Genomic DNA, 22,060 nt, shown 5'->3' with positions numbered 1-22,060 from the left:
TCCTTTCTCAGCTCAGCATCCACAGCATCATCACTGTTTCTGAGCTGCAGCCAGTTTTCAAATGAAATCTCGTGAAGAGTCCAGCATATAAGACAGAGTAGAGCTGCTCTGGGTGAGAGTGTGCACAGCTGGAGAACCAGGGCCCTAGCCACAGCTGGAGACCCATCTTGCAAACCGCCATCCTGGTTTGTTCCTCTCAAAAGATCCCTCGGTATAGAACACAGCTGTCCAGACTTGCAGTCTCCCAGGGGTGAGCCCCGGCTTTTCATTTCAGCAGTGGAGGAGACACTGACATTCTAAGCAGTTGCATTACACCATTGTATCTTACTAAGCTTGAGGCCCACTGAGACCTCCGGATCTTTGTCAGCACAACACCCCTAAGCCAAGTCGCTCTCCTATCCTCAGCCTTGGCAGCCCCAGATACCTGGCTTCGGGAGCTTGGACTGAAGAGAGGACAGGGAGGAATGGAGGTCCTAGGGAGCCTCCCCGCCCGCGGAGAAGACCCAGCACTCACGGTGCCTGTCAGTGGCGCACACGGGTCTGCTGTCATGACCCTGGCCTCGGGCCCTGTGAGGGTCTGCCTGGCTCACCACCCTGATCCCAGCACTCCCACCCCTTTTCCAGGACCTGACACAGCCACCAAAACACCCGAGATTCACTTTGGCAACAGGACTTTTATTCAGTCAAAATGAGTGTGACAAAACCCAAGACAGGCCAGGTGGCCCTCGTCCCTCCTCCCCCGGACCCACCCTTCCCATGGGATAGGGGGGTTCCAGGATGAAAGGGGATGCAGAGAAGTCGCTGCGAGGACCGAGGACTGAGAACCGAGGGGCACTGCCTGGGAGGTCTGAGGTGCCCTCAGCTCAGGCCCCGCATTTGGGAGAAGGGACCGCCGCCCTTCCCCAAGTCCACCTGGACAAGACTCCCGTCTTCTAGAAAAACACCACCAAATCTACCTTCCTCAGCTAATTAACTAAAGTTTGGGGTTGGGGGGTCCCTAGAGGGTTGGGGGGTCAGGGACTTTATGGTCTAATCGTGTATTTAAGGAATACACATTTTTTTCTCCTTTAAAAAAAAGTTTCCTTTCTGCTATTTAAAAAAATGTTTCTGAGTGTAACCAAAAATAGGATTTTGTTTCCTTGTTTTCTTTTTTTTTTTGTCCTTTCTCTTTAACTAAGTCTTTCAAAGAACACCACAACAGAAAAGAGAAACAAAAGTCACAAGAACATAAATCCTTAGACACAACTTGTAGAAAAATAGCTTCCGGCCACATCTGCTGACAGTGGTGGCTCCACTGCCCGGGGGGAGGTGGGTCAGGCTGGCGGTGTCCCATGGGACAGAGGGCTGGGGACCCCCCTGGCACACACACAGCCCCCTGCACACACAGTGCACCCTAGGGGCCAGCTCTGTGTCCGGGCAGGACAGGAGGCAGGCTGCGGGGTGACGTCCCACCCTCCGAGGTCCAGGCGCAGAGAGGGTCTGGGGGTCCCAGCCAGTCAAGGAGGAGTCGGCCGAGAGGGTCAACACACGAGTGGACACGCAGACGAGACAGGAGCACCAACAGCGTGCAGGGAGGTGGCTAGTCTGGAGCAACAATTGATACTCCCAGGAACCAATTTTCCTCTTATTTTTGGCTTTTTTTTTTTTTTTCACATTTTCTTTGACCAACTCCATCTTTATTTCTACAAGCCCCAAGAGGCCCAACCTTGGTGAGGAGCCGGGAGGGAGGGTCCAGTGATACAACACAGGCCCGAGAGCCAGCGAGCCTCGAGGTAGACATTTTCTTTCACACCTGGAAATAGGGAAGTGCTTTTTTTTTCCTTTTTTTTTTTTTTTTTTAAACTCTGGACAACAATGTAGGGAGGGAGAGGGGGTGCCCCTAAAGGGGCTTGAGGTAGGAGTGCATTCGGGGCTCTGTGGGGCAGGGGGCTGAGGCCACGACCCCACTCCCCCGAGGACATTCATTCCGGCTGAGGTAGGTGCTGAGAGCCAAAACAGCAAAAATCCATCCTGAGAAAACAAGGTCGTGGAGGGTGACAGTGTCGGGGCCCAGCCACAGCAGGGGCATGTTTTTGGAGTCTAATTCACCTTCCTCTCTCTTCGCTCTCTTTTTTTTTTTTTTTTGGATTTCAAGTTTGTTATTTTTTAAAAAAGAAAACCATTAGTTCAGTTCCAAGTCACATGGGTACCAGGCAGAGTTTGGGGGGTGCCCCTTGGCCCAAGGGAGGGGCTTCTGCAGGATTCCCTCCGGGTCCTTTGCGGGGTGGGGGGTTCCCTGCCACGGTGCTACTGTAGGTCCTGAGCATCTGAGGAGCAGTCAGGACAGAAATGCTGGGAAGCCCCCATCTGAAGCTCACATGACAGGAGAAATCTTGCCTTTGACCTGAGAACGGGGTTTGCTCCCTCCAGAGCCTGCTGGACACTAGCTACTGTCCAAAGTGGGCTGGCTGGGTGGCTGGTCCTTCACTCAGGAGGCCAGGGCTGATGTCCTGGGATGGCAGGGCAGCTGGGGGGCCTACGCCAGGGACCTTGGCCTCCGATGTCATGTCCTCCAGGAGGGTGAACCCCTGAAGTGGCAGCACGGAGAGCTGGGTCTCCTCACACGGGGCAGGGGCCTCGGGATCCTGCTGGGGAAACGGCCAGTCACGCGGGCATCAGTTTGAAGCCAGGCGCCTGCGAGCCCCAAGTCAGAGGGTCAGGCCTTGGACCCAGTCCCACTCAGGGGCTGTCTCCCGGCTTCCCTGCCTGACTCAGGGCACAAAGAAGAGGCACTGGCCACTAGCTTTGTGCCTGAAGAAGATCTGCAGCTTGGCGAAGGCCGGTGACCACGGCCTGTGACCACGGCCTATGACCACGGTGCAGGATCGGGAGGTGGTCAGAGCTGAAGGAGGAGGGGGCACTCACCATGGGTCTGGGGTCTGGCGGCCCCCCAGCCCCAGCTCGGGGGAACAGCTGCTCCAGTTCCTTCATGTCCACACGCTTCTCATCTCGGCCCAGCTGGCCCCGCTCTCCCCGTCCCGCCCCATTCAGTGCCAGGATGCCAGGGTCCCTCTGGCTCCGGGGGCCCTGAGGAGGGGACAGCTGGTTTTCTACATCTTTACACAAGAGGACCCTGGGGGGTGAGCCGAGAGTTAGGGGGAGGGATGTGGGAGGATGGAGACAATGCACCCCAAACTCTCCTTCCCCTGGGGCTTTCCTGCTCCAGGCCTGCCCACCCCATGCTGGCCTAGCCCCCTCTCCCCAGCCCAGAACCCACCTGCCCCTTTGGCCAAACAGGAGGAAGAGGACACAGAAGATGATGCAGGTGACCCCGATGTGGATGCCGATGACGATGCCTGTGGTGGACGTCTGGTTGGTGGCCTCCTCCTTCCGGCAGTCACAGGGTGGGCTCAGGGCTGGGGGAGGGGCGGGGCGGGGCAGGGGCTGTGGCTCTCCCGGCCCGGCCCGAGGCACCCCCAGGCACCCAGCTCTTCCTTCTCCCTTGGCTGCTCCCGCTCACAAGTCTACATACCAACTGCCCTTGTCCATGGGACCCCAGCCCAACCTTTTCTCTTCTTTTTACCAGTTATTAAGCACTAACTTTGTGCCAGATACTGAGAATAACACTTTACATGGACCCTTTCGTCTTCCACACCATTCTATAAAGCAGATATTACGATCTCTATTTTATAAAGGAGAAAACCGGGGCTCAGAGGGGTTAAGTAACTTGCCCAAGGTCACACAGCCAAACAGTAAATTCAGGTCTAAGCCTATGTTCCCCAGGGCTGCATGTACTGTCCTACACCTCCTACCTTCCCTGGGTGCCTGCTCCCCTCCTCTCTGAGCTCCTGGCCTCCCTTCCTGAGTGCCAGTCTTTGGCCACACCCCATCCTCAACCCTCACCTGTCCTCTCAGATGCTCCTCTCAAAGACACGAAGCGGACTGTGGCATTGCCATCCCCATGCTGGTTGTAGGCAAGCAGCTTCACCTCGTACACTGCAGTGGGGTCTGGGGGGGAAGGCCAGGCTGCTGACGGACCACTCCAGTCCCAACCCGGCAGCTGTGCCCCAGGCGGGAACTGGAGGGGACCTCCGCACACCACCTCCTGGCACAAGGCACCTCACCCCCGCCCGTTCCCCAGGCCCCAGCCGAATCCTGCCTCGCCTCACCGAGCTGGCTGAGGTTGTAGGAGGAGACAGTTCCAGGCAGCAGGATGGGGCCATTGAAGGAGGCCTTGCTTGCTGGGCGGTAAAACAGCTTGAAGCCACCCTCGTGCTGGGCTAGCCGGGGCCAGGGCTCCCACAGCAGCTGCAGGGTGGAGCTGCCCACAACCCGCACCGACAGCGGGGGTGGGGCGGGGGCTGCGGGCGAGCCGAGAAGAAAGTTGAGACATGAGGACTTGGTGGTCAAAGCTCTACCCTTCCACCTGCCACCCATGACCCAGACCCTGCCAGGACCTGACCACTTTCTGGCCTCTGACCTCGGGCCTCCACTTACTCAAATAGCACCTTTACGTGAATTAGAAAAGGACACCCCTTCCTCCAAGTAGACCCAGCCCCGGCTCAGCCTCAGGCAAGGCACCCTGTGCAGTGCACAACCTGAGCAACCGTGCACAGCAGTTCTGCCCTAATGTCCTGAGCATCTGTGGTTTTGTGCTCTGTGCCCAGACCTCACCTTCGCCTAGAGTGCTGGCCAGCGTTGAGACAGAGGCAGAGCTGGCACCCCGGGGCGTGTAGGCCTTGATGTAGAAGCTGTAGGCAGTGGAGGGCTCCAGGTCGCTCACCAGGTGCTGAAAGGTGCTCTTGCTGACTGCTTCCTGATACTCCAGTTCCGGGGGATCTGAGGAGGCCAAGGGTAGGGCAGGGGAGTGAAGGGGCATGAGGGAATCCGACCCGTGTTGGTGAGATGAGGGCAGCCAGGGTGCAGCCGGAAGAAAGAAGGGAAGGTGTCGTGTGTCAGGACATGCAGGATTGAGAGGGATGGGAAACAGCGAGTAAGATGAAGGGGGTGCAGGCCCCCCACCCACCGGCAGCCTTCCTGATGTGCAGGACATAGCCGATGATCTCCTTGGTGTTGACCAGGGGCTCGTTCCAGGACACGCGGACCTCAGTGGACGACACAGAGACGGCCCGCACGTTGAGGGGGGGCCCGGGCAGCCCCTCGGCCCACAGCACAGTCAGCCTGGCACTGGCCTGAGAGGAGCCGGCGCTGTTCTCGGCCACGCACTGGTAGATGGCCTCATCTTCAGGGCCGATTCCAGAGATGGTCAGGGTGCTGCAGGGGAGGGAGAACCTCAGATCCCCTCCTCCTTCCTGAGTAGCCTTGGAGGTTGGCTAAATCTCCCCACTTGAGAGATGGAGAAACTGAGTCCTTCCAGAAGACAACAGATTTGTCCAGGTGTCTCAGCAAGTTAGGGGCAGACCTGGGACTCACTCAGACCCAAGTTTGCAGATCCCCAATTTAGCACTCTTCCCTGGCAGGAGGCCCACAGCCTGCCCAGGCCACTCATGCCAGGCCACCCCCCGGCCCCTTCCCCAGGCCTCGCCCCTGCACACGCCACACACACGTGCCTGTTGTTATTCTTGAGCCTGACGTGACCTCCGGGCCCCAGCACCTGCCCATTCTTCAACCACGTGACGTGAGGGGGTGGCTCACCCTGGGCTTGGCAGGTGAACATGGCTGTGGTCCCAGCTGGCCTGGAGATGGACTGGGGGTGCTGGACAAACTCTGCTGGGGCTGGGGGTGGGGGGTACAGAGAAGCATGAGGGTCGTGAGGAGTCAGGTGGAGAGGGAGGGGCAGTGGTGAGTGAAGGAAGTTGGAAAGGGAAGAGGGTGGGGCCCGAGGTCTGCGGGGGCCAGGGTGGGCTGGGGACACACACAACCACCCCTTGGAGAATCCTCCAGGTGAAGCCCACCCTCCACCATGGCCCAGCCTCCAGGAGATGGTGGCAGGCCCAAGAGAGGACTCCATTTTAATGACTCTTTAGAAGACTGACATTTGTATCTGAAAGCAATCAGGCTGAGCTCCCTGTTCAGGAAATTGTTAAATAAATAAATGTGCTAATAGGTTTGGCTGCACCTCGAAGGCAGGAATGACGGGGAGATGCATGAGCCCTCAGTAGCGGCCCCCCTCACCCTGACATTCAATTCCACTCTCCTCCAATCCCAAGCTGCAAGCTTCCATTAACACCCGAGAAATGAAATGCTCCATCACTTTCATTTGGACAGATTAACGGCACATGGAATGCTAAACAAACAGGCATTTAAGTTCCTCATTCCCCTCTCTCCCACCTCTTCCCCAGCTCTGGGAGGGACCAACCACAGGGAACCCCTGAGAGTGGGAATCCAAGCTCAGTTCAGTTCATGGGGACAGTTGAGCTCCAGGGCAGGAGGATGGACAGGATGACCCAGTCAGCTGCAGAGGCCACCCTCACACCCCAAGGGAGTGGAGGTCAGCTGTCTGTGTGTGTGTGTGTGTGTGTGTGTGTGAGACGCAGGAGCTGGGGTGTGAGAGTGTGAAAATGACAAACACACTGAGAGAGTGCAGGCAGGTGTGAGCTTGGAAGGGCCACATGTGTGAATGAGAACAGCACGTGGGGGGAGGGACACATGTGAGTGACACAGGTCAGGGAGACCAGCTGAGATTTTATAAAGTGGAAATGACAGGGTTGGGAGTAGTGATGGCACCTGGAGGGGCCTGATGACTAAGAATGTCTTCCCTTCCCAACACACACATTCTTGGGGAGGGGAGGGGAGAGCTGCTGCCCAGGAAAGGGAGGGAGTGAGTGTAAGGCACTGGGCTTGGTCCAGGGATGTCCATGAGGCAAGGAACAGGGCAGGTGGAGGGGTGGCGTGGGGATGGGGTGTCCATACCTTGCACCACCAGCCGGCCCTGTGCTGTTCTCCTCACCCGGGTGCCGGGCCTGTTGGCCGCACAGACGTAGACGCCTGAGTGCTGGACAGTCACGTCTGAGATAATGAGGTTCCCTGTGCCCAGCACCTGGATGCCCTCCACCCCGATGGGACGGCCATCTGAAGAGGAAGGGGAGGGTCAGGGAGTGGGGTGTGGAAGAGGGGGCAGGGCAGGAACGTCCAGACTGGGAATCGGCCATTCCACCCGTCTTCCAAGGAGCCCCAGGCTTTGACTCTGACTTCTGAGCATCACGGCCTTGTAGGGGTGGCAGGTGCAGCGTGGAAAACTCACCCAGAAGCAGAGACCTGGGTCCTAATCCTAGCATTGTCACTGCCTCGCTGGTGACCTTCAAATCCCTTCCCCTCAGCTTCTCACTCAGGAAAGTAAGGGGTCTGGATTCCATGGACATTTCTCAGCCTGGTTTGTCTCTCTTGAAAAAAGTTCCATGAAATATACCTATTCCCCTCCTGGACTGTCACAACGAATGCCCATGAATACAAAGGCTCTGAGAAGCCTTGCAGCAAAGGGACCTGGTTAACTCTGTTTCCCAAACTTGTTACACCACCAAGCCATTCTTTCCCCCTGCAGATCACGCTTTGGGAAATGTCACACCAGATGGTCCTTGCAGGGCTTATGGGCTCCTCCTATCGGTGAGGCCACTTTCTCCAGCCTCTCCCAGGCCCCGGGGCCCTCCCCCCAATCCAGGATCAGATTAGCACAGTCAGAATGCGAGGAGACAGCTCCCCATTCAGCCCCTGAAGTGGTGAAATCTACTCCATTATCCTGCCTGCTGCCTGCTTCTTCCCGATCACTCAGCTGCTACAATGTGGCGCAGTTTCCTTGTGAATGCGGACCCCACCCCATCCCCTCCAGACTTTCCTTCCCCCAGTGACCTTTCCACTCAGACAATGTGGGCCCATCTGCACCCTTTCATTTCTCTCCTTCAGCTGCCTAGGGATTTAGGCTGGGGATTTAGGGGGCCGGGCTCGAGACTGGGGGCGCCCAGAGAGAGGGTGTGACAACTGCCTGAGATTTTGAGGGGTTTGGGATTGCAGGCTGGGGAATCCTGATCAGGGGGTGGAGGGCAGAGATGAGCAGGACAGGAAAGCGACTTTGGGCGCTGAGAGCTGCAGAGGGGTTCTGGTGATGCTGAGGGTGAGGGGAGCACGGAGAAAGGGAGCGGGGTGCAGGATTACTAGGGCTGCTCGAGGTAACCCGGGGAGCTAAGCCATCTGCACAGGGGGAGGGAGAATGCAGTGGGCAGGCGGACCTCCCTGGTCCTGCCAAGGAGAGGGAAACACCCCCGCCTCCCCAGGCCTTGGAGAGCATGGACCCCCACGGAGAACAAACAGGATTCCAAGCTCCCCCCAGAGCTGGGCGAAGAGACTGGCCCTCCCAGGGGGCAGGAGAGGCTGGGGCTGCAGGATGAGGCTCACCCAGGCGGCTCCAGGACACAATGGGGCGCGGGTTGCCCGTGGCGACACACTCGAGCACAGCGGTCTGGTGCACGGTCAGGGTGAGGTTCTCAGGCCCCACGAGGATTGTAGGCTCCTTGTAGGCCCCGGAGCCCGAGCCTGGGAGTGGGGTGCCACATTTCTTCACTTTAGCTGGGACCCTTCCTCACCGCCTCCCTCCCCCAACACACAGCCCGGGACACAGCAGGTGGGAGATGAGCTGCAGCCCAGGAACCCAGTGCTGTGGGCCTAGAGGAGATGCCAGCACCCAGAAGGAGACGATGGGCTTCCTCGGGCAGAGCTGAGCCAGGGAGGGGCCTCGGATGCCTTCTGAACCCTCACCCCAAGGAGCACGGAGCTTTGCGTTTAGAAGGCACTCTGTACACGTTTGACTGACCAGGCTCCAGGACTCAGTTGAAGGGGGATCAATTTGAGGGTGGGGAGACGTCAGGAGGCTGGCTGGGGGAAGAACGAGGGAGGGCCAGGGACCCTCACCCGACACAGTGAGCCTGGCCCCGTGGCTGACCCGGACGCTGGCGATGTTTGAGGCCACACAGTGGAAGACGCCGCTGTCCTCAGCTCGAAGTCCTGTGATCTGCAGGACCCCCTTGGGCAGCAGTGTGTACCTGTGGGGGGTGGCGGGGCACGGTCAACCACGGCCACAGGGACACTCAGCATCGCGGACACAGCCCATTGCCTCGGCACGGTCCCAGTGTCACTGTCATCATCACAGACATCCTCGGGGACTCCCACCTGCAATTCCAGCCTTGACAACAGTCAGACACACGTCTTCGCATGGATTTGAGTATTGAATCTGGGCCCAAAGCCACAGAGATTACTCAGTCTCAGCAAAATTGCAGAAGCACCAGCTTGGAGGCTGCAGGCAGGCCTCCTTCAAGGCCGGGACCCTGGGCCTGCCTCTTGGTCTTCCCTCCATCTTCCCGCCCGAGGCTCACCTCTCATTGTCCGTGTCGATGGGGACTCTGTTCTTCTCCCAGGTGATCAGGGGTTTGGGAAGCCCGTGGATTTGGCACTGGAAGCGGGCCACTCCGCCCTCTTCACCCACAGTGGCCTGGGGATGCACGTGGAAGTCGGACATGGCTGGAGAAAGAAAGGGGAAGTGTCAGGGAGGGTGTAGCTCAAGTGGTAGAATGCATGCTTTAGCATGCATGAGGTCCTAGGTTCAATCCCCAGTACCTCCTCTAAAAATAAGTAAATAAACCTAATGACCCCCCAACCCCGCTCCAAGCAGATAAATAAATAAATAAATAAATGTTTATTTTTAAAAAAAAGAAAGAAAGGGAAATGTGCTGGGAAAGGCCCACTGCTGAGGTGCAGAGGGGATGGTAGAGGGCGTGGGACGGGAGAGGGCATGGGGAGCCCCAGGCCCGTGTCCCGGAGTCCTGGAGCTCACCCGCAGGGGCAGAGGCAGGGTAGCTGCTTGGCAGGGACACGTCAGCTCTTACCCTGTCCTACCTGTGGGAACCCTCTCCCCCGGAGGGATGGTATAGGCTGGGCAGGGACACCTCAGAAAGGTCTGGACAAATTCTCTGATGAAAAGCCTCTAACAGGGAAATCTTGGGCCGCTGACCCACAAAGGCCTTGCCCCCAAAGCCTGCTCCCCACTATTTCAGCTGCTTTCAGATTTATTTGTATAAACTCCCCCTAAGGTAGGAAAGTGCTAAGTATTGTGCTGCACATTTTACAGAATAGGAAACAGGCCCAGAGAGGGGAAGAGATTAGCCCAGTGTCACCCAGCAAGGCCACTGGTTGTTTGGCCCTAGTTACCAGCTCCCAGGAGCTTTTCTGGCCCTTCATCATCACCCCTAGCCCCCATTTCTTCCAGTTTCTCAATTTACCCCAAGAGGGTGGTGTATCCATCCAAGGTGACAAGCCCCTCAGAAGACTGTCAGACCTACCAATCTACATTTCAATGTGTCATAAATATTCAGGCCCGCCCCCTCCCACCTTCTGGGAATCTGAAACTAACTGCTTGAACTCTGATCATAGGAGGGGCTGTGGTGCTCCCGCCACCCCATTTTAGGCTGGTTAAGTGTTCCTGCCCATCCTCGTTCCCACCCATCCCCACCCCCCATCTTGTAAAGCTTAGGGAAGGGGCCCCTCCCATGCGGGCTCCCAGCTTCAGCATCAGGGCTGTGATTTCATTAAAATCCACTTTGCTTCAAGTGCGGGAAGGCGGCTCACCATCTGTCCAGGCAGGCAGCCCCTCCCCTCCAACACTCCATCAACTGGGACAGTTGTCCCCTCCCAGAAGGAGCCCTCCCCCCACAGCAGCAGGGACACTGGAGCTGGTCCTGGCTCCTGCTTCTGGCTCCCTGGTGTGGGTGGGCACACCCTGTCTCAGTCCTCCTCAATTCCCGGCCTGTTCAGGACTCCAGGGCAGCTCAGGAAGGCCAAGCCTTTGTGCCCTCCTTCCCGGAGTCTCTGGGGGCCGACTCTTTTATGGCACGTTCTCCATCTCATTTGCATGTGGTTCATTAAATATAAACATGCATAAAAATCCCCAGCCCTGCCTCCTCCTCTCTCGGGGCCTCCTGGGAGTTCGCGGATGGGTGTGAGCTCCTCCTCGTGTGTGTGCAGGGCTGTGCTTGCCAGGAAGCTCTCTCTGTGTATGCGGTGTGAGTGTCCAAGGCTGGGTGAATGGGGGTTTGTATCCCTCAGCTCCTGTGGCTGGTGTGTGATTCTGATCCTGTGTAGATAATCAATCACACATGTCCCCATGTAGGTATAGCCCTTACAAAGGGTACCTTGGGGCCCTAGGGGCGGGAGGCAGGGGCAAGTGCCCCAGCTGGTGTCCCCATCAGGCTGGGTGGGACAATCCCCAGGGAGCAATGTGAGGTCAGCCTGCCGTGTCTCAGGCCGAAGGCTGTGTTTGGCCAAGGGCCTGCAGGTCAGCCCTGGGGTTTGGAGGAGGGGGCTGATGGCTGCTGAGGCCCCTCTACTGCTTCCAGGCTTCAGTCTCCAGGAGGCAGGGCTGGAGGCAGGCCTAGGGAGTGGAGAGGGCACCCAGGTCCCTGGGGCAGCTGTCTGTGCGCCGCACCCCCCTCAACCCCAGTTGGCTCCATTCTGGAGCTAGGGAGCTGCCTGCCCCCTCCTCACTCCAGCTGGAGAGGGGCCTGCAGCCCCCCCAGGGACCCGGGGCGGGGACTAATGGCTCTGCTGACTACAGACGCCTCCTCATTAAGGAACCGAATCCTTTGTGTTTCCAGCCCCCTTCCTGGGCTCCCTGGAGGTGCCTAGAGCTAGGAGCTGGCCTGAGAAGATACAGGGGGAAAGAGCTGCTTCTCATCAGGGCACAGAGGATGGAGAAAGTCTGCCTCTACCTTCCTTCTCCCCCCAAAACTGCACAATGACAAAGCATGGGTTGAATGTGATGCTGGAGAGGAAGGGCTGGTAGGTAAGGAGCCAGTCTGAACATCTCACATTGCAGTACGACAGAGTCTAAAGCATCCCCTGGGGCCCCTGGGATGCAGCTGGGGACCCTCCCTGCCCACAGCGCCACGTCTCCCTTCCATCAGAGCAGCACCTCGCCGAACTTCTCTATCTGCTTTACTTAACCGCAGTTCTGCCAAACATTTCATTTGAAGGGTAGCTTTGCTTTTAAACGTGCTTGAAAACCACTCATTCCAAAGCCCATACATTCATTCTATGAAAGGGAAACCGAGGCCCAGGCCCGGTTGGTGGTTCTCCCAGCCCCAAATCTGAAGGTTCACACCCCAAGCCCTCTGCTGTGTTGCAAGTGGCTGGGAGGATAATGAGCTTCAGAGGCAGTTCCTCAGTCCCATCCCCTTGGAGCCCAGCTGAGGGTACAGGTGTGGTCCAGGGGAGGAGGTGCAGGAGGATGGTGTGGTCCTTTATCTGAGGCTCCTTCTTCCCTCCCCTTCATCCCGCCCCTACCCAGCCCTTCAGTCGGCTCTGTATATCCCTTAGGTGTCCTAGGAGATTGCCGTGAGACCCTGGGCAGGCAGTGTCAGAGTGTAATAGGGAAAAGCAAATCTGACTCCATACTGGATCTGTTGCTTTTCTTCTAAGCTTTGTGCTCTATTGCTTTTGCTACAAGTTAATCGCCAAAGGGATGTTGCCTATAGCTTAAAGTACACATAATGGCCCATCTCCGGGAACCCAGTCTCCATGCCTGAGCTTTAAGCTAAAACATCTTTGTTTAGCTCACAGGAAACATTCTGACCAGGCTCACCTGTAAATGAGTGCAGGAAGGAAGGAATTAACACATCCCCTCCGGAGTCTGGCCAGACCCAGGAAATATTTGCAACAACTCACCACTTTTTTAACTCTACCTCCATACTTCTCCCTCTTTGTTCTATAAAAGAAACTACCATCCCAACTCGGGTAAGACGGTTCTTTGGGACTCTAGTCCACCATCTTCTTGGTCTTCCGAATAAAGTCACTATTCCTTGCCCCTAACAACTTGTCTCTCAGTTTATTGGCCTGTTGTGTGGTGAGCAGTATGAGCTTGGACTTCGGTAACAAGACTGCCAGGACTTTCATTCACAAACGAAGGGGTGAGCAGGTACTCCTCAGGGCCTGCCAGCTTTGACTCCTGCTGCCTTCATAAACAGGCCTGTGCCCACACTCAGCTTAGCCGGGGTCTCTTGGAGTCTCGCATTCACTCCGAGTTCACAGGCAACAGCATTTTGTCTTTAGGAAGTCGGGGAGAAAGTTTCTTGGGGCCACTTAGATCTCTGATCTCTCAGCATGGGACAGGTTTGGCTTGTACTAGCAGGCCACAGAGCTGAGGAACTGTCCCTCATTGTGTCTCTCTGGGGAAGGGGGGGGTCTTTGGGCAACCATGGCCATGTGGGGCCAAGGGCTCGATCTCTGAAAACCCTGACGCCTGAACAAGTCATCCTGGAGGTTCACTGTGTGGTGGGACACAGGTTACTATTGTGCTGGAGACACTGTCTGTGGCTGGTGTGGGTGGCAGCGTGGCTCACGGCTGGTGGACACGAAGTGGGTGCTGTGGTGCGTGGCTGCTAATGCTTTTTTCTCCCACTGACACCTGTTGGTCAGGTAGGGGCCATTTTGGGGCTCCTCACTTTAAACTGGGATATGGGAGTGGGTAGTGTTGGGAGCCCCTTCCAGTATAAGGAGCAGAGAAAGTGACAGGAAGGACAAAGACCTGCTCGGGGGCCATTGTGGAGAAAGGAAGAAGAAATCACCTTTGTCCCTAAATAATCTGAGAAGGAATCTCCCTGCCACTCCCTGTCCCCGCCACGGGTACAGCCAGGCCATGAGGAGGGAGGGTCAGAGCCAGAGCGAGATCCCGGCAACCCGCTGGGCTGCAAGGGAGCAGAACCAGGCAGGAAATGGCTCCCGGACACTCCTATAAATCACCAGAGGGGAGGGGGTCTCCTGAGAGCCAGATCCACAGCGGCTCAGGGAGGGGAGGGGGACTTTCCTCCCGGTCCAGGACCTCTGGCGAGGTCAGGCCTGGATCTGATTAGGCAGGCTCCAGGGGGATGCTGAGGGCAGGAAGGGTCAAGGCAGAGTGCTGGGAAGGAAGCCGGCAGCATCCCCCAAGCCCAGCCTCCAACCCTTTGGTTATGGCCAGACCCCTCTCTGGTGTGTGATGACAAAAAGGTGAGTGGGCATGTTGGGATGGAGAGTCAGAACAAAGCCTTTGCAGAAACTGGTGGCACCAGGGGTCTGAGACACTGACTGCCCCCACTCATACAGCCATTCAAGAGGAACAACCACAATCTACTCTTCCAAAGGCCACCAAGGCCTGTCCCCCTCCTTGTATCCGTCCCTGCCAAGGACCAGGGACACCCCGAATGCTTGCTCCTCCTTGAGCAGCTCAGATGATTGCAGCATTTTCCCTTGTACTAGAGACATGCCTGAATCCCATGTGCTTCCACCCACCGTCTCCAGCTTCCCCCTTGAGAATCTCATTGTCTAATATTGTAGCCAGCTATTAAGCACTTGAAATGTGACCAGTCCAAATTGAGATGGGCTGTAAATGCAAAATAAATACTGGATTTCAAAGATTCAGTGTAAAACGAAAAGACACCAAGCAAATCAAAACCATAATGAGATGCTACCTCATACCCATTGGGAAGGCTACTATCAAAGCAAGAACAGAAAAACAGAAAATAGCAAGTGTTGGCAAGCATGCGGAGAAACTAGAAATCTTGTGCACTGTTGGTGGGGATGTAAATTGGTGTGGCCACCAAGGAAAACAGTTATGGGGGTTCCTTAGAAACTTAAAAATGGGACTACCATGTGATCCAGCCATTTCACTTCTGGGTATACACCCAAAAGAATTAAAGGCAGGGTCTCGAAGAGATATTTGTACATCCACCTTCATAGCAGCATGATTTAGCATAGCTAAAATGTGAAGGCAGCCCAAGTGTCCATCAAGGGATGAATGGATATACAAAACATGTTTATGCACACAGTGGAGTATTGTTCAGCCTTAAAAAGGAAGGAAATTCCTGACACACACTACAACATGGATGAACTTTGAGGACATCATGCTAAGTGAAGTAAGCCAATCACAAAGGGACAAATACTGTATGATTCCACCTACAGGAGGTACCAAGAGTAGCCAGATTCCTAGAGACAGAGAGTAGAATGGTGGTTGCCAGGGGCAGGGGGGAAAGCGGGATTGGGAGTCACTGTTTAACGAGAACAGAGTTTCACTTTTGGGAGATGAAAGTTCTGAAGGATGAAATTTTGGAGATGGATGGTGTTGGTGGCTTGCACAACAATGTGAAGGTACTTAACGCCACTGAACTGCACACTTAAAAGTGGTGAAGACAGTAAATTTTATGTTATGTGTATTTTACCACAATTTAAAAGTTGGAAAAAATCATTTTAATTGATAACAGTAGTTTTTAAAATATTGATTACAAGTTGAAATGATAATATTGTGGATTTTAAAGACTTGGTACTAAAAAAATATTAAAAACTTAATAATTTTAAAATAATGATTGTATGTTAGAATAATAGTATTTTGGATATGGTAAGTAAAATAAAGTTTGTTATTCATAAGATTTTTTTTTTGGTTGGGGTAATTAGGCTTTTTAAAAAATTTGTTTATTTTTTTAATGGCGGTACTAGGGGTTGAATCCAGGACCTTGAGCATTCCAGGCATGCACTCTGCCACTGAGCTCTACCTTCTCTCTTGAGGTTTGTTACTGAAATTAACTTTGCCAGTTTCTTTTTGTAAATGTGACTACTAGAAAATTAAAAATCACCTGTGTGGCTCGTGTTATGCTTCCACTGGACAGTGCTGCTCGAGAAAACACAATTTTGTTCTTCACACAACAGACCTTCAAATACTTAAGGTGTGGGTTGTTCCCTGAGAAACATCTGAAGGAAAGCACCCATATCACCTTCAGTCACTAGTGATGTGAAACGATGTCCAGCTGCCTTGAGCCTGAAGACCCTTGGGGACGGTCTGAGCCCGCAGAGCTCACACCCCCAGAGGACTCTGAGCAGATTTCAGCCGTCATCTGTATTGAGTAGCCCTGTGCTGTCCAATATGGTAGCCACTAGCCACCTGTGGCCATTTGAATCAAAATTAAATAAAATTAAAAATTGAGTTCCTCTGGCTAGCTAGCTACCTTTCAAGTGCTCGACAGCCACAAGTGGCTATGGGCTTCCTTAAGGGACAGCACCAATAGAATATTTCCAACGTCCCATTGGACAGCACTGGTCCAGACCCACAGCAAGACCTCAGACCCACAGCTGCTTTGGTCTTGCTCCCTCTCTCTTGCTGCCCTACCAGAGAGCCCCTCTTTCTTCCCCATCTTCATCACTAGCCTAGCCTTGCCCCCGCCAGATTCCCTCCCCTATTGGCCACATGGACGCAGAGACTGCTGTCAAGACCCACACATCTGATCACATCCTAAGGCAGAGAAGGCCTCATGCAACAAGATTTCTACTCCTAGTGGGGAAATACTTGCTAAGAGCACTTTGAGGGAGTCGGTAGAGTGAAGATGTTAATAATACCAGCTCTGGAATCATACAGAACTGGGTTCAAAACTCAAAACCACCACTCTTAGCCCTGTGACCTTGAGTAAGTTACTAAGTCTCTCGGAACCTCTATTTTTCTCACTGATAAAATAGGGATGATAATGGCTCATTTCACCACAACTGCTGCCCTAGGGACACTCAAGAAGATCTATTTGCAAAGTGCTTAGCACAGTTCTTGGAAAATAGCAAATACTTGCTAGTTATTGTTGAGGAAAAGTAGTAAAATCTTGAGTTAAAAGTGCTGAGAGTTTATGGAAGAGCATGGTGGGATGGGGAGGTGGGGGCAGGGGCTGTCTCCTCCAAGAGGGTAGCCATCGTCCCACGGAAAGGCAAAGGCTCTAAGAATGAGTGGTAGAGCCTTCTGGAGAAGTGGATAAAGACAGAATTTGCAAGGGCTGAATGGAGAGAGGGTCAGTGCAGGGGGAAGTGGGTAGCCAGGTATAAACCAGAGTTTGGCTTCTATTTCACTTCTGCCTGGGGGCTTCACGGGGTCCCCAACAGGCAAGCTGTCAGTTGGAAGAAGCCATTGGGTAATTGAGGCCTTGATTTCTCTAGTAAAATGTTTATGAAGCCCATAAACTCATGCCTTTATTGGCCAGGCTCATTCCAGGGGATGGATGTGGCTCTCCAAGGTGTAGTTAAAGCACCTGCTGAACTCAGACACCCGATGGCTACTCTGGCCTCCACCCAGACCCACCAGGCAGAGTGACCCCTGGAGGGCAAGAAGGCCAGCCAAGTCCCACCTCGTATGCTCTTTAAACTCGGCAAAGCACTTACAAATGTCCCATCTCTAAACGTGCATGGGAAGGAGGGAGACGATGGCAGAGGAATCGAGTCCTGGGAGGCTGGCGACCTGCCACAGTCCCCAGTGGGATATTGGTCTTGTCATCAGGGTTTTCTGGCCCAGGCTCAGCCTCCCCAACACTCTGTCCAAGTCTCCCCAATATCTGGGTCTCCACCTTGCCCTTGACTTTGGCTCTGTTAGGGAAGAACCCCCACACTGATTGGCTGTTGACATTTGGGGTAGGGGAAAGTATGAACTCAGAAGACCTGTATTTACTTCTCTGGGCCTCCAATGGGAAGTCTGAAAGCTGAATTAAGGCTCTGAATCCAAAGAGTATGGTTTTGCTTTTTTTTTTTTTGGTGGGGCAGGGGGAAATCACTGTGTGGGGTTTGGGTGTTGGATGGGTGTGGGTGGATGGGGACTGTGATGGCTCAGAGGCCCTGCTCAGCTTCACTTGGGGGTGATTGATTCATCTGAGCATTTGCCTGGTGACCCTGCTCTGAGAAGCCTCTGGACCCTTTTGTCTGCCTCCACAAGCCCCTTACCCCGTGCCTTGGGCCCCTGAACCCCAGCCCCTCCCTCCCACCCTCCCACACCACCACCAGCTCACCACTCCCCCGGCCCCAATTCTAACACAAAAGGCAACTTTGTCTTTCAAGTCAGCAGCCATAAATCCACGTCTCTCCCCTCCCTCCTGGCGGCCACCTCTGACAAATGGGGGGGGGGGGAGGTGGGGGACAGTGGGGAGCCAAACTCAGCTTGGGAAAGTCCCTGCATCCAGCTGTTGGCCCACTGTAGGCTGGCCAGCAATCGAACTTTTACGGCTTAATCTTTGATTCCAATGGAAGGTAAGGCCCCCTGGAGGCACAGCTGCAGGGGAGGCAACCTGGAGGTCACTGCACTGGGCTTTTACAACCCAAGGAGAATAAAACCTCTCAAAGCCCTATTTTTAATTATTCAGCCCACAATTCGGAGGCTCCACTTCTTCCTCTAGATCAAGCCATGAGTGCCCCTTCCCTCCCCTGCCTCCAGCCTGCTGTGGAGGGTGTGAAGTGTGCCTGCGGGAGGATGTGCTGAGGGACACAGGTGATGAGCCTGCCTGCTGTGGCACACTGGATGTGCCACCGGGTGGGAATGCCCCACGGCTTTCCGTGTGGCCCCTGCACAATCAGGGGAGGGGAAAGAGGGAAAAAGTATCACCTACTCCATGTGAACACCCTACCTACCCCATTGCTAGGTTTTCAAAAGCAGTCCCAATTTCAAATATTTTGCCTTATTCTCATCCTACATATCAGGCTAAGTCAGAGGATGTGCCCTGGTTTGGGGTTTGAGAAAGTCATCTGTCTTATTTACACCCCCCCCCCCCCACTGTATCAACTCTAAGCATTCTTTCAACAGATACTGACTGACTGCTAATGTGTCCCAGAGGATGTTCTGGCATCCCAGGAGCAAAAGCCCTCCACCCCACAGGCCCTGTCCTTAGATTTTCCACCCAAGCTCCTAAGAAATATCAGAAGGGTGAAAGCACGAAGACCAAGACCTTAGGTACTAGCATAGTAATAACATCCCTGAACAACAGACACCTGCAGAAACCACTGATGGTCAAAGGTAACATATTATATCAGTATAACCCTGAAAGGAAGGGAAAGAAAGGAGCCTTCTGAGGCTCAGAGAGGTTAAGTAACTTGCTTAAGGTCACACAGCCATTTCAGGATGATCACACATTAACATTTAATGATGCTGAAGCCAGCACTTGAACTTAGAGTGGTCTAACTCTAAACCCAGTACTCTTCCTGCATCACAACTGTGAGACACACACACATTCAAATGCTGCTCAAACATGACAGATCGTACCTGCAGACACTGGCACAGAAAAGTCACAGAGGCACACAACATCCTAGACCCTTAAGAGCACCATGCCGCCTCATATTCAGAGACACCCAGGACACAGCGGACTTCACTTGAACTGAATTCCCCCAGGGTTTGAGGTAGGTTTCATAGAGTGTAACTGATGGAGATAAGCACTGTGATAAGGTGGTGTTATTACCCCACTAATGGTCACTGAGCCCACACGTTTCCTAAATTCTGTTAACACAGGTAAATAAACAACCCAGACCCTAGTCCCCAGGTGAGCATTTCCAAATTGGCAAGCCAGGAAACCAAACTGCCAGGATGGGGCCTGGAGGGTTACCCTGTCACCTGTAGGGCCTTATAAAATAGAGAAGCAATTTATTTTCCTGCTCTCGCAGGGGGAGGACAAAGCATTGTGAGATGCTAGCAGCTTCCATGGGGTGACTGGGGGTGTGGAGGGGAGGTGGACGTGCTAAAGGGAAAGGTAGCAGTGAATGACTTAAGTCTTTTCATAACTGGACGTATGATCCAGATAAAGCCAAAGCCCCTCTCTGGGCCTCTGTTTCCTCCTCTGTAAAATGGGGGAGTTGAGTTGGACAAGTTATAAAGCCTCATCCGGCTGTAGCCTTTGAGGCACATCTGCTTCCAAGCACCAGCCCAGGGTGCAGGGTCAGGAGCTAGGAGGTGCCTTGGGACGCTCTCTCTGCCTTAGACTTGAAAATCGTCCAGGCCCAGCAGAGCCCCTCTGCACAGACTGCACGTCTCCGTCCCGTGTCAGGGTCACCAATCTTCCTTATGTAAACCTGCCTGGGCCCACAACATCCTTAACTTCCATCATTCTGGTCAGGATACCGGATCTCCCTCACCTCCCGGAAGGGTGTCTGGTTAGGGGGGCCCAGGCTGGAGCTATTAAGTAAATTGCTTTCACATGACCATGAGGACAACTCAACAAAAACAGACACTTCCCCCAAATTTCCAGAACCATATATTAGGATTTGTAGGGACTAATATAGTAGGGGTTAGGTAATGGAGAGCTGATCTGGGATCATGCCTGGCTCTGTCAAAGACTCCCTATGTGACCTTTCAATTCCAACCCTGGTTTTCTCATCTATAAAATGGGAGTAGAGGAGAACAGACAAGGCAATCCCTAAGGTCCATACCATTAAGATTCTAGGATAACACTGGGTAAACTGGGTCTCTCTCTATCCTTAAAAGGACCCTGTCCTATAGCTAAACTTGATCTGATGCTGCACTTAACCTCTCATGGCTCTGCAGAATCTCTAGCAGCTCAACACTGAACCACAACAGTTTAAGGCCTGCAGGCCTTCCAACTCTTCCAGAAGAAGCCTTAGCTGTTTTGGGGTGGGGTGGGGTGGAAGAGGGAGGCCTACATTCCATGGGAGGGTCATGGAGTTTCTTGGTTGGATAGGGCTTACAACTCTTGGAAGTAGACTGATTTGGGGAACCTCACTGCTGCCGTCTAGTGGTCGGAGGTCTCCTAAAGCCCTAGGAATCATCTGTAGAGCGTTTCAAAGGCTCTCTTTTAAATTCAGTGGAATCACCACACTCACACATAACCGCTTCCTTTTCCTGTGACTCTTATCAACAGCCTCATCATATACCAACTGCGAAAGCTGAAACAAACCAAGGGCTCTCTTTCCCAGCCTTCTCCCTCTCCCCACCGCAGCTAGCTGGTCACCGAATCCTGGTCTACCCTCCCTTTTCCATCCCATTGCCTTGGTTTAGGCTCTTACCACGCTCAGCTGTTTCTGCAATAGCTTTCCCCCCTCTAGACTTCCCAGTTCCAGTCTTCTCTCCCTCCCCTTCTTCCCCCATCCTGAAGCCATAATTATCCTCCTGAATATCCAATGTGATCATCAGACCCCTTTGGTGCTTCTCCACTGCCTTGAATCAAGGTACTCTCCTTGGGATGGCATTTAAGGTCTCCATTATTAGGTCCTATTTCATCTTTCCAGCTTCAAATGCAGCTAATTCTCTCTTCATGTGATTTGTACTCTGACCATGTGAGACAATTTGCCTTCCCATCACGGATGTTCACGCTTATATTTCTTTACTTCTGCTGTCCCTTTTCTACTAGCATCCCATCTTTCACATCCCACAAAGGAGGCAGAATTAATTCCTGCCTTTAATGTGCCTCTCTCCTAGCCCCTGTCAGACTGTCTGAGAGTCAGCTGCTCACACTTCACTCACCTACTAGCCTATGAGTTTCTTTCGTTCTCTTCCACCCAAGTCCCCACTGGGCCACAATTCACTGTCTATTCTTGGGCAAGTTACTTCCTCTACTTGAGTCTCAACTTCTTCAATGAAATGAAGGACTTGGACTAAGCACCCCTTCCCCCCTTCTCAAACTTGGCTCTGTGTCAGAATAATCTAGGATGCTGGGCAACAATACAGATTTCCCCACTGCACTTGCCAGAGTTCAGATCCCTTGGCCCGGCGTGGTGCTTAGGAATCTGTATTTATGTGAAAGCGCACGAGACTGCCTCATACGCAGAGCCAGAACTGGGAACCCCTGGCCTGCCAAGTTCTTGAGAATCCTAATCTTCCCTCAGGCTCCAGCATCCGACAAGGGCAGGTTCTCAGCCCAGCCCCGGAGCAACGAGGCCGGCTGGTCCAGGCAGTCTGACTCCAGTGCCAGGAGGCGCAGAGCGGGCAGCGGGGCGGGTGGAGGCGCATGTGCGAGCCCGGCCCCCGCGGGGCCCCAGTTCAGGCATTCGGCTGCCGGGCGGGGTCAGGGCCCCGAGCCTGGGGCCCTGAGAGCCGCTCGCTCGGCGGCAGGAGTAAGTGGGACCATCTGCTCCACTCCGCCGAGGTCAGCGCTTTGTGTCAAGCTCCCACCCCCCTCGCTCCTCCCCCAACCTTCCCCTCTTTGCCCTTTGACTCCCGGGACTCAAAAGAAAAAAGCACTTGAGGTCCTGATGAAAGTGCGAGTGTGATGGGGGGCGACAACGGCCGCCGGCCGGAGTTCGAGCCCGGGCAGCGCCGGGCCTGCCCCGGCCGAGGGCGCGGCGGGGCGGCTGCCGGCCGGGGGAGGACCGG

At 54.3% G+C, this 22,060-nt stretch overlaps 1 protein-coding gene across 5 annotated transcripts in view; it reads right to left on the bottom strand.

Annotated features, from left to right (window-relative positions):
• Positions 1-654: 654 nt before the first annotated feature.
• IGDCC3 (immunoglobulin superfamily DCC subclass member 3) overlaps positions 655-22,060 on the bottom strand; it is a 39,832-nt gene continuing 18,426 nt past the window's right edge. For 2 of the 5 annotated variants that reach the window (XM_032480933.1, XM_032480936.1), the window contains 12 exons: positions 9,303-9,447; positions 8,842-8,972; positions 8,329-8,466; positions 6,853-7,011; positions 5,550-5,715; positions 5,006-5,253; positions 4,654-4,818; positions 4,149-4,340; positions 3,883-3,987; positions 3,257-3,395; positions 2,905-3,112; positions 655-2,627 (listed from right to left, as the gene is read on the bottom strand). In XM_032480933.1, coding sequence (XP_032336824.1) covers positions 2,427-2,627; positions 2,905-3,112; positions 3,257-3,395; positions 3,883-3,987; positions 4,149-4,340; positions 4,654-4,818; positions 5,006-5,253; positions 5,550-5,715; positions 6,853-7,011; positions 8,329-8,466; positions 8,842-8,972; positions 9,303-9,447 — 1,997 coding nt within the window. In that variant the 3' untranslated portion in view covers positions 655-2,426. Of the gene's footprint in view, positions 2,674-2,904; positions 3,113-3,256; positions 3,396-3,882; positions 3,988-4,148; positions 4,341-4,653; positions 4,819-5,005; positions 5,254-5,549; positions 5,716-6,852; positions 7,012-8,328; positions 8,467-8,841; positions 8,973-9,302; positions 9,448-22,060 lie in introns of all 5 variants that reach the window. The other 3 variants (XM_032480934.1, XM_032480937.1, XM_032480935.1) reach the window with 2 other exon arrangements.

Source organism: Camelus ferus, chromosome 6, assembly GCF_009834535.1.
Source record: "Camelus ferus isolate YT-003-E chromosome 6, BCGSAC_Cfer_1.0, whole genome shotgun sequence".
Lineage (NCBI taxonomy): Eukaryota > Metazoa > Chordata > Mammalia > Artiodactyla > Camelidae > Camelus > Camelus ferus.
Note: the sequence above shows the minus strand (reverse complement) of the source record. Positions and strands in the feature narration are given on the sequence as shown.